This window comes from Vulpes vulpes, chromosome 2 (genome assembly GCF_048418805.1).
Source record: "Vulpes vulpes isolate BD-2025 chromosome 2, VulVul3, whole genome shotgun sequence".
NCBI lineage: Eukaryota > Metazoa > Chordata > Mammalia > Carnivora > Canidae > Vulpes > Vulpes vulpes.
The window spans coordinates 47408598-47423085 of record NC_132781.1 but is presented as its reverse complement, the minus strand read 5'-3'; the positions used below and the strand labels follow the sequence as shown (position 1 = coordinate 47423085).

General features: G+C 45.5%; 1 protein-coding gene across 3 annotated transcripts in view; it reads left to right on the top strand.

Moving 5' to 3' along the window:
- Nucleotides 1–681: 681 nt before the first annotated feature.
- ITGAE (integrin subunit alpha E) overlaps nucleotides 682–14488 on the top strand; it is a 64308-nt gene continuing 50501 nt past the window's right edge. For all 3 annotated transcript variants that reach the window (XM_072747985.1, XM_025987924.2, XM_072747986.1), the window contains exon 1: nucleotides 682–1023. In XM_072747985.1, the coding sequence (XP_072604086.1) occupies nucleotides 990–1023 (34 nt within the window). In that variant the 5' untranslated portion in view covers nucleotides 682–989. The remainder of the gene's footprint in view (nucleotides 1024–14488) is intronic.

Below are 14488 nucleotides of genomic sequence, written 5' to 3'. Positions count from 1 at the left end.
AGAAATAGAATCTCCTGCCTTTTTTAATGTAAATTAATTAAAATTAAATAAAATTTAAAATTCAGTTCCTGAGTTACACTGATAACCTTTCAAGGACCTAGTAACCACAGTAGTCTGTGTTGGACAACGCAGATCTAGAACATAACATAGTTCTGTTGGACAGCACTGCTGTGCTTTTCCAGCAGTCTGGGAAGCAGGAACACTTGCTTCTGTGACAGAAAACAGTCTTGGTCACAAAAGGAAGATGTGACAAATTGTGAAATTAGCTTTTAAATATGACTGCAGACTGTTGGCAGTATTTCTTTTGGGGTGTTGGATTAGATGAGAGATATGCTAGGAAGATTTATGGAATTTTATGTCTTCTGCCTGGTAGCCCAGAGCTATGTTAAGTTAGTTCCCGCATGGTGGTGTAGCCAGGTTTTAAAGAGAACACAGCCAAGCTGAATCACTGAAGCGGTGACTTCAGTCAGTGCATTGAGTCTTAACATTTATCAGGCCCACCATAGCCTCAGGGCTTTGAGTGCAGGGGCCAGGTACAGGAGCCCCATTTGTAGTGGTGGGGGTACTTCTAGTGGGAAGGGGACTTCATGCTCATGGCTGAGGCAACCACCGCTAAGGACCCTGGGCTGGGTGCTGGGCTGAGGCATCTGGTGATGGGGACTCACTCATGTGAACGATGAACAATGACTGGATTAACACTACTGCGCTCACACATCTGATGAGGACATCCAGAGCTGTGTTTCCAGGCCAAACCTCAGCTCACTGTTCCAAGAAGTGTGGGTGATGGAGAAAGGCTTCCAAGACCCAGCCCACAACTGCTGAGGAAGCCGCACAGTTATGTACCAGTGGGAACATCTGTGTCTGCTTGAAAGTGCCTGTTGGCCTGTGGGTCCCTGCTTCTGTGTCTCTGTCTCCGCCTCCTAGCCACCCAAGCTGAGAAGGGGAAGCTGAAGAGGCCGAGTCCACACGCTGCCTCTGCTCCAGCTAGGATGTGGCTCTTCCACACTCTGCTCTACATGACCAGTAAGTCAGCCTCACCTGCTGCCCTAAGGGGTTGCTGTGCCTCTGTCTGTCTAAATGGGGCTCTCTCTGAGCGGGAGGTCAGAGATAGTAGGGAATCCTTCAGGGAGGGGCTCTTGCTTGCAGAGTTAGATCCCCAGCCTTGCTCAGAGGCGCTTCTGAGGCTATTAACAGTGCTGACAGTCTGTGGCTTCAGACTCCAGAGCTCTGCCACCCTGTTCCTCCTCCAGCCAGCCTCCCCTCCCCACCCTGGGCCTTATCCCTACAGCACCCATTCCGGGCAAGTCCCTGGGTCTGTGCAAGTTTGATCTCAGAGTATGGACACTGATGATGCTCACCCTGCCCAACAGAGCACCCTTCCATCACAGACTGGGCTTCAGCTGATGAGGGTGGGGACTCTGAGCACATGAACATTGAGGAGAGACTGGGGTGGGTATATGTCTGTGTGGTAGAAAGTGAGTGCACTGGGGGAGTCTGCTTCCTGTTTCTAACATTAAGGCAGTATGAGAACCTGCGTGTGGGTGATGGGGGGCACTTCCTCTTCCAGCCTGGGGGTCCCATTCTGGCCTTTAAACCTACCATGGAAACCACTTGGGGCAAGCCAAGCCATGAGCCTGCCCCTGCTCACAAGGCTTCAGGGACAAGATTGAGCATGGTCAGCAAGCCGCTGGAGGTTGTTCAGGTCAAGCCTGAACTAGGGTGGTCCAGCCTGGTGATCTGGACAGGCTTCCCTGGGGGGTCTCCTGCATTGGTCAGAAGTGATAGAAGAACGAGATGGATATCAGGCAGATGTTTCAAGGCTTGGAAATGGAGTTCTCCCTGAAGGATGGTCAGGAGCCAGCAAGTAAGCACCAGACAGTACCTGAGAAAGCCGAATCCATTGTTGGAGGGAACTCAGAATTAGCATCCACCCCGGGGCTAGGTCACCAGGAGGCAGACCAAACTTATAGGGCACAAGCAAAGCATACATTTTTGGACACATTTTAATTTTATATTCACAATAGACTTTATGAAAAGGTCAAAGCTTTGTCAAACTTCCTTTTCCTTATTTTACAGTTTCGCCTTTTATTTTCAGTCACATGCACAGTGTAGAGAGGGTCTCACACTTTTTATGGCTTATGACTTTGATTCCCCCATCACCAAGTATGTCCGAAAAAGATACTTAGACTAGACTCTAGCCCTCATCCTCCCAGAAAGGAGGAGATGACTGGAGATAAGGGAGCCTAGTGACTGTCCAAAGTTACAAGCAAGTATGTGTAGAAATGGGGCTCTGGCCTCTGCCCTGCCTCCCAGCTCTAGAATATCCCATAGCCTGGGGTGCTAATCCTGGCATCATTCTGGGCTCCTGGTAGCCAATTTCCTGTCGCCTCTGGCATGACCACCCGTTGCCCCAGTGCCTTTTTTAGCAATGTCAGTCCAGGTGTCATTTATCAAACAGTCCCAAAATCAATGGACAGCAGAGAGCAAGGAGCAGGCTTGCAATAAAATCACTTAGCCTATAGCTTAGCTAAGCTAGGGAAAGGGTGTGAGAGCAGGGCCCCAGCAGCCCCAGTCTTAGTCTTGAGTGGGAGAAATGAAGCTGTGACAGTTCTGCTCCAAGCTGTGAGGTGGGATGGGGGGGATGGACCAATCCTAAAGAGTTTCCTGGAGGAGGTGTGACTGATGCTGAGTCTTAGGGGCTGGGGAGAAAGTGACAAGGAGATGCAGGGAAGATGGGAGGAACCCCTCAGATTATGACTCAGGCTCAGGGCCCTGAATCCGGTGCCTGGCTAGGCTTCCCAAGACTGGAAGAAATCTAGACTGTTCTGGCCTGACCCTGACCTTCTGCCCTTCCCAAGCCACCCACTGTGGTGATGTCCACTTCACATCTGTGAGAGCAGATAAGATGATATTAATTGTCTAAGAGTTTTCTACTCAGGAGCAGATACACAGACATACTACAACCCTGGAGCTGCCCATACCCCCATGTGTAACCACATCTTGCATTGCTACCATATAGCCTGCTGTCCCCAGGTCAGTCTATGACCACAGTCACTCACTTTTCTGTGGGTCACCTTACAGTGGTGAAGACAGGCCAGAAGTGTATGGCCTGCTGTGCTGTTGCCCCAACTTAAGGCTGCAGCCTGTGGCCCTGTGGAGCCGTCATGGGGTGTGGGAAGATGTCAGGCCTGGCTCTGCCTAGGGCATACCCTGATACTTGTGTGCTAGTATATGACCGAAGATCTTGGTTGTTAGAGATGACGGACCATAGTGCCCAACGTGGCCCTGAGAATGGAGGTCTTTAACAAGTATAGATTGATTGGGGGAGAGGGGGCTTTCTGTTTAGAAGCAGTATTGACAAAGTGAGGAGTCTGTTTAGGAAGATGGGGAACTGAATGGGGAACAGAAGGTTGCCGTCACACCTCCTCGTCCCCCAAGGACATGCTCGACCCTGAGGTTGAGGGTACAGTGTCCCTGTCCGGGGGCCCCTGTGTGAAGAGAAAGCAGGCTGCACTCACAACAAACACTCTAATCCCCAGCCAGTGGGCCTATTGAGGATGCCTTTGACTATCACACATGGGGGATGAAAAAAGGGCATTCCAGGCAGAGGCAAAATATCTGAGAAGTGCAGTGTTTGTGGACAAGCCAGGTATGGACTGTGGTCCATGTGGGAACCAGATGTATATGGGGGGCATGTGAGCAGTCGGGCTGGAGAGGTCCAGGGTGGTGATGGGGAGTGTGGAGGGTCAAGAGTACCAGGCTACGGAAGCTTGGACCTCACCCTGAGGGGAATGGGAAGCCATAGCTTCTTGAGCAGAGTGACAACAGTGAGACTTGCATGCTGGAAGGTGAAATCCTGGAGAAAGGGGAAACAATGAGGCTCCTTTGTGAAATACCAGTGTGGGTGGGTTGAAGGTGAACTGCCCCGTGGGACTGGCACCTTGCATGTGGCTCTGAGGCATGAGCTCCCCGCAAGGCCTTTCTGGGTGTTCTGTGCTGGGTATCAGGACACGTGACTCCAGTCCCGGTTCTACAGATAGCTCCTTGTGTAAATTTGGACAAACCATTGCCCCTGGGCCTGAGTTTGCTAAACTGAGAATAGTGCTGTGAGACTGTATATTTAAAATGCCCATGAGAGACCTGAACTATGGGAAACGAACAGGGTTGCTGGAGAGGAGGTGGGGGGTGGGGGATGTGGTAATTGGGTGACAGGCATTAAGGAGGGCACATTATGTGAGAGCACTGGGTGTTACATGCAACTGATGAATCACTGTCTCTACCTCTGAGACTAATAATACATTATATGCTAATTAATTGAGTTTAAAGAAAATAAATTTTTAAAAAATGAAATGCCCAGTGTGTTGGGGAAAGATAGAGGGTTGAGGGAGGAGGCAGTGCTGGCTGACAGGATGAAAGGAGGGTCTTATTTTTACTCAGCAGGCCTATGTGGCTCGAGACAGCCTGGGAGAAGCAGCCCTGTGGGTAGTGTGGTGACAGACTTTGGTTTGGCTGGGCTCTTGTATCTGACAGCACACAAGAGGGGCTTGAGATGGAGGTTAAGGCTGTCAGAACATGACAGGTCCTCCCTTGTGGTTATATCACTAACAGCGCCCAAGTATGGAGCCTCCAGTGGCCGCTGGGCAGGCATTGCCCTCTTTGCTCTACACAGCCATTTATCTCAGTTGGTGCTGCCCAAGGCCCTCCAGTGACTCTGTGGCAAAACAAGGATTTGAAGACAAGACTATCTCCCACTAGGGCCCGTGCTCTATTTTCTGAGACTCAGTGGAAAAGGAAGGGGCTATGCCATATCGGGACAGCCCAAGCAGAGGTAAAATGTCAGGGGCCTAGAGGGCCCTGCTGTAGCAAGGTGGCCCATGGCTGGCAGATCCCTGAGCAGCTCTCAGGGTGGGTGCTGGTGTCTGGGGAAGCTCAGTGAATACGGTAAACCCCCTCTACACACATTCGTATGCCACTGTGCCTGCACAGGACATTCTCGCTGACCTAATTACCAGCTATCTAAGTCAGAGCTCTGCCCAGGCTTAGTGAGCTGCTGGCACAACTGGGAGCTCTGCTCAGCAGGAGCTGTGCCCAGTTTCTCCGGCCATTTGTGACCCTCTTTACCACCACCCCCACCCCCACCTGCCCCAGTGTCTCCAGCCTTTACTAAAGGCTTAAATTAGGCAGACTTGGACCCTAAGCACAAGTATTCAATTTGCAAATCACTCAACTTCTCTGAGCCTTAGCACCTAGTATGGTGCCTGGAAGAAATCAGGTACTCTGGGAGGGTAGCTGTGATTGTCTCCCTGTTCATCTCCTCCCTTTTCCCACCTCATAAAGATCTTGCATCAAGATCCCTCAGTTGAATAAGGCAAAACTGGAACAGCATAGGAGAGTGGTAAACAGGAATCTGTGGCCTATTCTGACATTTCCAGGATACTTCTGGGTCTGGCCCTAGACTGAATGGAGCTTTGTGGTTGGTGGAAGACAGGTGTCATAGATGACTCAGGTTGCATTTGGGGGGAGACAGACTTAATCACAGATCACTCTGACCTACACAGGACTTAGTCGGAATCAGACACACTGCAGGATGTGCTGGGGGCTCAGGGACAAGTGAGTTACTCTGGTTGAGAATCTGGACTAGCTCCTGGAGCAGGCCTGAGCAGGGCCCCAAAGGGTGGGGCAGAGGTGAGAGGAGCAGTTTTCTGCTCCTGCAAAGGCCCACAAGTGGGAGGATTGTGGCTGGTGTTCAGGGAATGGGATACAGAGGAGCTTGAAGTGGCTGGATAGCCGACCTGGCAGAGGGGGCATCGAGCTGGGCAGGGAGATGCCACAGATGCCCAGGTGGGGAGACTGGGCTTACCTCAGGGCTTTCAAACCATGGCTGGCTGTCAGTCACACAGTAAAATGGGAACAAAAGCCTCCCAACCACCCACTGTAAGAAGTTAGTAGTACTTACTTTTCCTTTTAAATTTATTTATTTATTTTAGAATAGGGGGCAGGGCAGTGAGGGGCAGAGGGAGAGAGAATCTTAAGCAGACTCATTCACCCTGAGCACAGACCCCGACTCAGTGCAGGGCTCTGGGGCTCCATCTCAGGACCCTGAGATCATGACCTGGGCTGAAACCAAGAGTCGGAAGCTTAACCGACTGAGCCATCCAGGCGCACCCCTAGTTCTTACTTTTTAATTCTCTCCAAGTCAGTTTGCTTACCCCAACCTGGCTCACCAAGAAACACAGGGCTTGTCATAAAGTGAGCCAAGGAACCTAAGTCCAGTCCTCCTGTATTCCTGGAGAATGGTAGGTGACTGCAGGGGTGTCTGTAAGCCCCCTTCACTCATTGAGCACCTCATTCCCCCTCAAGAGACTCATTGGTGGCAGGGGAAACAGTCACAGGCAGCAAGTGAACAAGGAGATGAGTAAGGTAATTTCAGTTTGTGATAAAAGGCTTGCAGAGGTACAGAGTGCCTAGATAGAGGTCTGGAGATCTGAAAGCTTCTTGGAGGAGGTGAGTCGGGGAGGGTGAGGAAGGAGGCAGGAGATCGCCGAAGAGCATAGGGACACAAGGATGACTTGGGCAAATCAGGGCGCCTGGGTGGCTCAGCGATTGGGCATCTGCCTTCACTCAGGGCGTGATCCCAGGGTCCCAGGATTGAGTCCCACGTCGGGCTTCCTGCATGGAGCCTGCTTCTCCCTCTGCCTATGTTTCTGCCTCTCTCTCTCTCTCTCTCATGAATAGATAAATAAAATCTTTAAAAAAAAAAAAAGCACTTGGGCAATGTACACTTGAGTGGGTGGGGAGGGCTCTGGTGTTCTCATCCAATTTCCAGTGAACTATGACCCCCAAACGGGAATTACTCACAGTCTGATTAGGTTTTCTGTATTCTACTTTGAGTGGTGGCAGGCAAGACACAAATAACAGCTCCAAGTAACTTGGGGTGCAGGTTTGTTCATTCACTGCTGTTGTTTCTTTAACTCTACTCTGCCTTCATTCATTGTTCTTTTTAAAAGAGATTTTAGTTATTTATTTATGAGAGACAGAGAGGCGGGGGGGGGGGGGGGGGGGGCAGAGATACAGGCAGAGGGAGAAGCAGCCTCCATGCAAGGAGCCTGACATGGGACTCAATCCGGGATCTCCAGTATCATGCCCTGGGATGAAGGTGGCGCTAAACCACCCGGGCTGCCCCATTCATTGTTCTTCTGAAGAAAGTATTCTGGGAAATTTTTTTCTGTTTTTCTGTTTGTTTTCATGCTTCATCAGAAAAATTCTTTTCCCAAAAAAAAAAAAAAAATTCTTTTCCCAATTTTGTGGACACTGTGAATAATACAAATTTTCATCATATTGGCTTCAAGAAATTTCATACATTTATGCGGGGTTTTTAAAATTTATTTATTCATGAGAGACACACAGAGAGAGGCAGAGACATAGGCAGAAGGAGAAGCAGGCTCCATGCAGGAACCCTTATGTGGGACTGGATCCCGGATGGGATCATGCCCTGAGCCAAAGGCAGATGCTCAACCACTGAGCCACCCAGGCATTCCTATGCAGTTATTCAACAAACTTTTATTTGGTACCAACTGTGTACCTGGACTGCGTTCAGAGTCCAAAGGGGGGCCCACCATAGAAAGTGCCAGTGCTTAACACACAGGCCAGCTCTTAGCCTCCTTTCCGGTTTAATTGTGCCCTTTTATGTTCACTCCTCTTTTTTTTTTTTTTTTTTTTAGGATTTATTTATTTATTGAGGGAGAGAGAGAAAGCGTGAGCCAGGAGGGGGAGGGAGAGGGTGAGAATCTGAAGCAGACTCCTCACTCAGCACAGAGTCCCATGCAGGGCTCTATCTCACAACCCTGAGATCACAACCTGAACAGAAATCAAGAGTTGGAGGCTCAACTGACAGCCACCCAGGTGTCCCTCAACCCTCTTTTCTAATTGTCTTTTTCCTTCCTTTTTTCTTTACCTGCCCCATTATTAAAATAAGTTTTATCTTACTGTCTGGTAAATTTTTATGAATTGCCACAATCATTCTGGGCCAGGCCAGGGTATAAAGGGGACGAAATAAAGGGCAGATGTCTGCTTTGTGTTACGGCCTAGGAATTGAGAAATGAGAGATCGGACACTGCCTTCTCACAATGCACCTCCTCATTGAGCCTTTGGAAAGTGTGTTTTTAATAAAATTGTTATCGTGTACAAAAGCAAAGAAAATAACAGTAATAAAGTCAGCATACCATCACCCAGATCACAGTTATCAAGACTTACCACACTTGCTGCATCATTTCATCTCCCTTTAAAGCTGTGCTGCTCAAAATTTGGCGTGGTGCCCAGCAACGGAATCACTTAGGATCTTGTGAGACTAGGGCTCTCTGTCCCACTTCCTGATATACTCAATCAGAATCTGTACTTTAACAAGAAACTTGGGTGATTTATTAGCACTTTAACGTTTCAGAAGCATTATTGGAAGGCAAACCCAAAACATTGTGTCATTTCACCCCTAAATACTTCAGTACACCCCTAAATAACCACAAATATGTGGTTATTTTCTTACCTAGCCACAATGTTTTTATCACCTAACAAAGTCAACAATAATTTTGGGGTGTCCATATTCAAATCTTCCTGTCTCAATTTATCTTTTTTTAACAGTAAGTTTGTTCAAGTCAAGATCCAAACAAGGTCCACATTACAATTAATTGCAACGCCTCTCTTAGTCTAGAGTGGCCCCCTTGCCTATTTTTTGGTTTGTGTATCTTTTTCAAGTCTTTGCTTTACTGCAGAGCTTGGTCACTTGTCTTGTAGAACAGCTTCATTCAAGATTTGTGTGTTTGCTTCCTTTTGGTGCAGTTTGTCCTTTTATAAACCCTGAATTTCCCAAAACCTGGATGTTAGTGCTAATGACTTCATTAAATTCAAGTTCAACTTTTTTGGCAAGCATACTCTAAACTATTGTGTTGCAAATATCTTCTCTCACTCTGTGGCTTGCCTCTTTACTCTCTTTGTTTTTGTTTTAAATATTTTATTAAATAAACATTTTATTTATTTACTCATGAGAGACACAAGCAGAGGGAGAAGCAGGCTCCATGCAGGAAGCCCGATCCCGGACTCTTATCTGGGACATCATGATCACCACCTCAACCTCAGAGCCACCCAGGTGTCCCACCTCTTTACTCTCTTGATGGTATCTTTTGATAAACAAGTTCTTAATTTTAATGAAATTCAGTTTCTCAATTCTTTCCTTTATAGTTAGTGTCTTTTGTGTCCTGTTTAAAAAATATTTGTCTCCCCCAGGGTTTTCTCTTAAAACGTTATTGTTTCGTTTTTCACATTCAGTTCATCTAAATCCACATTTCAACCCATCAGGAATTTGTGTGTATGGTGTGTGATCAGGTGAGAATAATCAAGATCAATTTTTTTTTCAATATTGATATCCAAATAATCCAGCACCATTTATTTAAAAAATTATTCTTGGGATCCCTGGGTGGCGCAGTGGTTTGGCGCCTGCCTTTGGCCCGGGGCGCGATCCTGGAGACCCGGGATCGAATCCCATGTCAGGCTCCCAGTGCATGGAGCCTGCTTCTCCCTCTGCCTGTGTCTCTGCCTCTCTCTCTGTGACTATCATAAATAAAAAAAAATTTAAAAAAAAAATAATAAATAAATAAATAAATAATTATTCTTGGGATGCCTGGGTGGCTCAGCGGTTGAGCATCTGCTTTTGGCTCAGGAAGTGATCCCAGAGTTCCAAGATGAGTCCCACATTGGGCTTCCCACAGGGAGCCTACTTCTCCCTCTGCCTATGTCTCTGTCTCTCTGTGTCTCTCATAAATAAATAAATAAAATCTTTAAAAATAAATAACTGAATAAATAAAACATTCTTTCCTCACTGTTCTTCACTGTCACCTTTGTCATAAAATAGATGATTGTATGTGTTTGGACTCTGTTTTGTTGTGTTGTTTTATCTGTCTATCCTGTGCTAATATAATTTTATCTTAACTATAACTTTTTAATGTCTTAATAAGTGGTAGTGTGTGTTATCAAGTCCTACAAGTTTGTTATTTTCCCTTAAGACTGCCTGACTAGGGGCACCTGGATGGCTAAGGGGTTGAGCATCTGCCTTCAGCTCAGGTCATGATCCCAGGGTCCCGGGATTGAGTCCTGTATCAGGCTCCCTGCATGGAGCCTGCTTCTCCCTCTGCCTGTGTCTCTGCCTCTCTCTCTCTGTCTCTCATGAATAAATAAATAAAATCTAAAAAAAAAAAAAAAGAGTGCCTGACTATTCTTGCCCCATGCAATTTCATATAAATTTTTTAATTGGCTTGTTAACATACCCCTCCCCCCCAATAATTTGCTGGGATTTTGATTAAGAATATATTGAAGCTATAGATCAGTATCGTGATAACTGACAACAATATTGAGGCTTCCATTCATGAACATGACTGTTCCTCCATCTGTTTAGATCTTTCATTTCTATTTTCAGGTATTTAATATCTAATATCTAATTTTCAGCATACAGGTTTTGCTTGTCTTTATTTTTAAGCATTAAGACTTATTTTTAAGCATTTGATTTTTCTGTCTTTTCCTAATGGCATCTTTAAAAATGGCTCACTCTCAGGGGTGCCTCGGTGGCTCAGTTAAATGTCTGTCTTTGGCTCAGGTCATGATCCCAGGGTTCTGGGATTAGGCCTCAAGTCAAGTCGAGTTGAGTCGGGCTCCCTGCTCAGCGGAGAGTCTGCTTCTCCGCCACTCTCCCTGCTTGTGCTCTCTCCCTCTCTCAAATAATTAAAGTCTTAAAAAAATAAAAATAAAAATTGTTCTATTTGATCATTGACAATATATAGAAGTACAGTGGTTCTTTGTATCTTGTATCCAGTAACCTTGCTAAAGGCTCTTGTTAATTCTCAGTGTTTTTGGATTTGTTGGATTTCTCAATCTACTTAATTTCATCTGTAGATAATGGCAGTTTTATTTTTTCCTTTCTTTTCTTACTGCCCTAAATCGTCTGGTAAAATGTTGAGTAACAGTGGTCATCCTTGTCTCATTACTGATTTTTTTAAATGTTTTTCTTCTTCTTTTTTTTTTTTTTTTAAGATTTTTTTTATGTATTTACTCATGAGAGACACAGAGAGAGAGAGGCATAGACATAGGCAGAGGGAGAAGCAGGCTCCATGCAGGGAGCCCAACGCGGGACCCGATCTTGATCCTGGGTTTCCAGGATCTGCCCTGGGCTGAAGGCGGCGCTAAACCACTGAGCCGTCCGGGCTGCCCTCATTACTGATTTTAGGGAACACTTAAGTAACTTAATAAGAATGATGTGCACTGAAGGTTTTTTGTGATATTCTTGATCAGATTAAGGAAATTCCTCCTATCCTGGTTTGCTGTGCCTTTTATCAACAAACCAGTACTAGATTTTATCAAATGCCTTTTTCCTGCATCTATCATAATGATCATTTGATTTTTTTTTCTGTTAATGTAATAAATCAATTATTATCAAATGTCAAACCACCTGATATGGGAGAGCTCGGTTCTTGTCTCATGGAGTCGAAGATTGAATCTCGTGCCAACACAGGAGAGTAGTAAAGGGATAGTTTAAAGGAAAGTTTATTAAGTAAAGATACAGAGAAAGCTCTCAGAAATAAGAAGGGTCCCAAAAGGGTTGCCACTGAGGGCTTGTAGGGTTGGTCTTTTATTGAGAGCCTAATCAGGGACTCCCCACACATACCTTAGGGCAGGATGGTCTGGCTTGTTCCTTTATCTCTGGTTTCCTTACATCTCAGCATTTTGGGGATTTTTGTGAGCCTACTTCCATGGCCCGACCTAGCCCTGCCTAGCCCTGTATGTCCCTAACTCACATCCTTGCATTCCTGAAATATACTCAATTTCGTTATGATGTATTATGCTCTTTATATGTCCCCAGATTTGATTTGCTAACATTTTGCTTAGAATTTCTACATCTGTGTTCAAGAGAGAGATCAGCTGTCCTTCCTTGTATTGTTCCTGTCAGGTCTTTACTGATTTTTGTTTGTTTGTATGTTTGTTTTTTAAATCTTTGCTCGTCAGGTTTTAATATCAATGTTATTCTGGCCCCATAAAATGATTGGTAAATGTTCTCTCAAGTTTATTCTCTGGAACAGTTTGTGTAAGATTGGTGTTTCTTCTTTAAATGTTTGAGAGTTCACAGTGAAGCCATCTGTACTTGGAATTCTTCTTAAGGTTTTTAATAATCAATTTAATTTCTTTGATACAAGATTATTCAGCTTGTACTTCTTTCATCAGTTTTGGTAAATCTATTTCAAGGAATTTCCCTGTATTTCAACAAAATTGTGGAGTGTAATGGCATAAAATTGTATATACCATCCTCTTACTACTTTTTTTTTTTAATTTTTATTTACTTATGATAGGCACACAGTGAGAGAGAGAGGCAGAGACACAGGCAGAGGGAGAAGCAGGCTCCATGCACCGAGAGCCCGACGTGGGATTCGATCCCAAATCTCTAGGATCGTACCCTGGGCCAAAGGCATGCGCTAAACCCCTGCGCCACCCAGGGATCCCTCTTATTACTTCTTAAATGTCTTAAGATATATTCTGATACTCTCTTTTTCATTCACATTGGTAATTTGTGTGTTCTCCCTTTTTTTTCTTGATCAGTGTTGCTAGGGGTTTATCGGTTTTATTAACCTTATTTATTTTTTAAGATTTATTTATTTATTCATGAGAGACAGAGAGAGAGAGAAGTGGAGACACAGGCAGAAGGAGAAGCAGGCTCCATGCAGGGAGCCAAATGAGGGACTCCATCAGGACTCCAGGATCACGCCCTGGGCCAAAGGCAGGTGCTAAACTGCTGAGTCACCCAGGGATCCCCCTATACGTGTTTTTTGTTTTTTTTAAAAAGATTTTATTTATTTATTTATTTATTTATTCATTTATTCATTTATTCATTCATTCATTCATTCATTCGAGAGAGAGAGAGAGAGAGAGGCAGAGAGAGAAGCAGGCTCCATACAGGGAGCCTGACGTGGGACTTGATCCCAGGTCTCCAGGATCAGGCCCTGGGCTGAAGGCAGTGCCAAACCACTGGGCCACCCGGGCTGCCCCCCCCCCCCCCATACAAGTTTTAATGGACAAATATACTAACGTGAAACAGAGATAACTTCTGTGCATGTGTATAACATTCCTTTTTTAATTATTTTCTTTAAAGATTTTATTTATTTATTCATGACAGACACAGAGAGAGAGAGAGAGAGATTGAGAGAGAGAGAGAGAGAGGCAGAGACATAGGCAGAGGGAGAAGCAGGCTCCATGCTGGGAGCCTGACTCAATCCTGGGACTCCAGGATCACGCCCTGGGCTGAAGGTAGGCACTAAACCGCTGAGGCACCGGGGCTGCCCAACATTCCTTTTTTAAAAAAAAAAAAAAAGGGATCCCTGGGTGGCGCAGCGGTTTGGCGCCTGCCTTTGGCCCAGGGCTCGATCCTGGAGACCCGGGATCGAATCCCACATCAGGCTCCCGGTGCATGGAGCCTGCTTCTCCCTCCGCCTGTGTCTCTGCCTCTCTCTCTCTCTCTGTGACTATCATAAATAAATAAAAAATTAAAAAAAAAAATAAAAAAAATAAAAAAAAAAAAGATCGTATTTATTTATTCAAGAGAGACACAGAGGGAGGCAGAGAGAGAAGCAGGCTTCATTTTATTTTATATTTATTTATTTATTTATTTATTTATTTATTTATTTATTTATTTTATTCATTTTATTTTATTTTATTTCTTTTTTAACAGATGCACTTAAAGCTGCTCATTTCCTCTAAGTGATGGGGAACAGAAGGCTGGCCATTGGCCACCATCCTCCCCAAGGTGGGATTTATGTGACATTCCTCAGGAAGTTCCCAACTGTCTTAATGTTAATGCCTTCCTAGAGGGAAAAGCAACTTTAAGCTTGACAATGGCAAGGCCTCTGGTAACTTGTAGGTCCTCCTTAGCATATGAAAGTTCTTTTGAAACCTCCCTTTTCCTTACCGCCCCCCAACTCCCCAGTATATAATCAGCCACCTCTCACAAGCCCGGGGCTGCAGCTCTTCCTGTCCAGGGTTTCTGTTGCCGTGCTTTAATAAAACCATCATTTTGCACCAAAGACATTTCAAGAATTCTTTCTTGGGACGCCTGGGTGGCTCAGCAGTTGAGCGTCTGCCTTTGGCTCAGGGCATGATCCCAGAGTCCCAGGATCGAGTTCCACATCAGGCTCCCTGCATGGAGCCTGCTTCTCCCTCTGCCTGTGTCTCTGCCTCTCTCTCTCTCTCTCTCTCTCTCTCTCTCTCTCTCTCTCTCTCGGTGTGTCTCTCATGAATAAATAAATAAAATCTTAAGAAAAAAAAGAATTCTTTCTTGGTCATTGGCTCCGGACCTCCCCTCAGCAAACCTCGCCTATATTCCAAAACTACATCATAACACTGCTTTAATTGTTTCCCACAAGTTTTGATATGTCTTCTCATTTAGTTCAGAAAATTTAAAAAT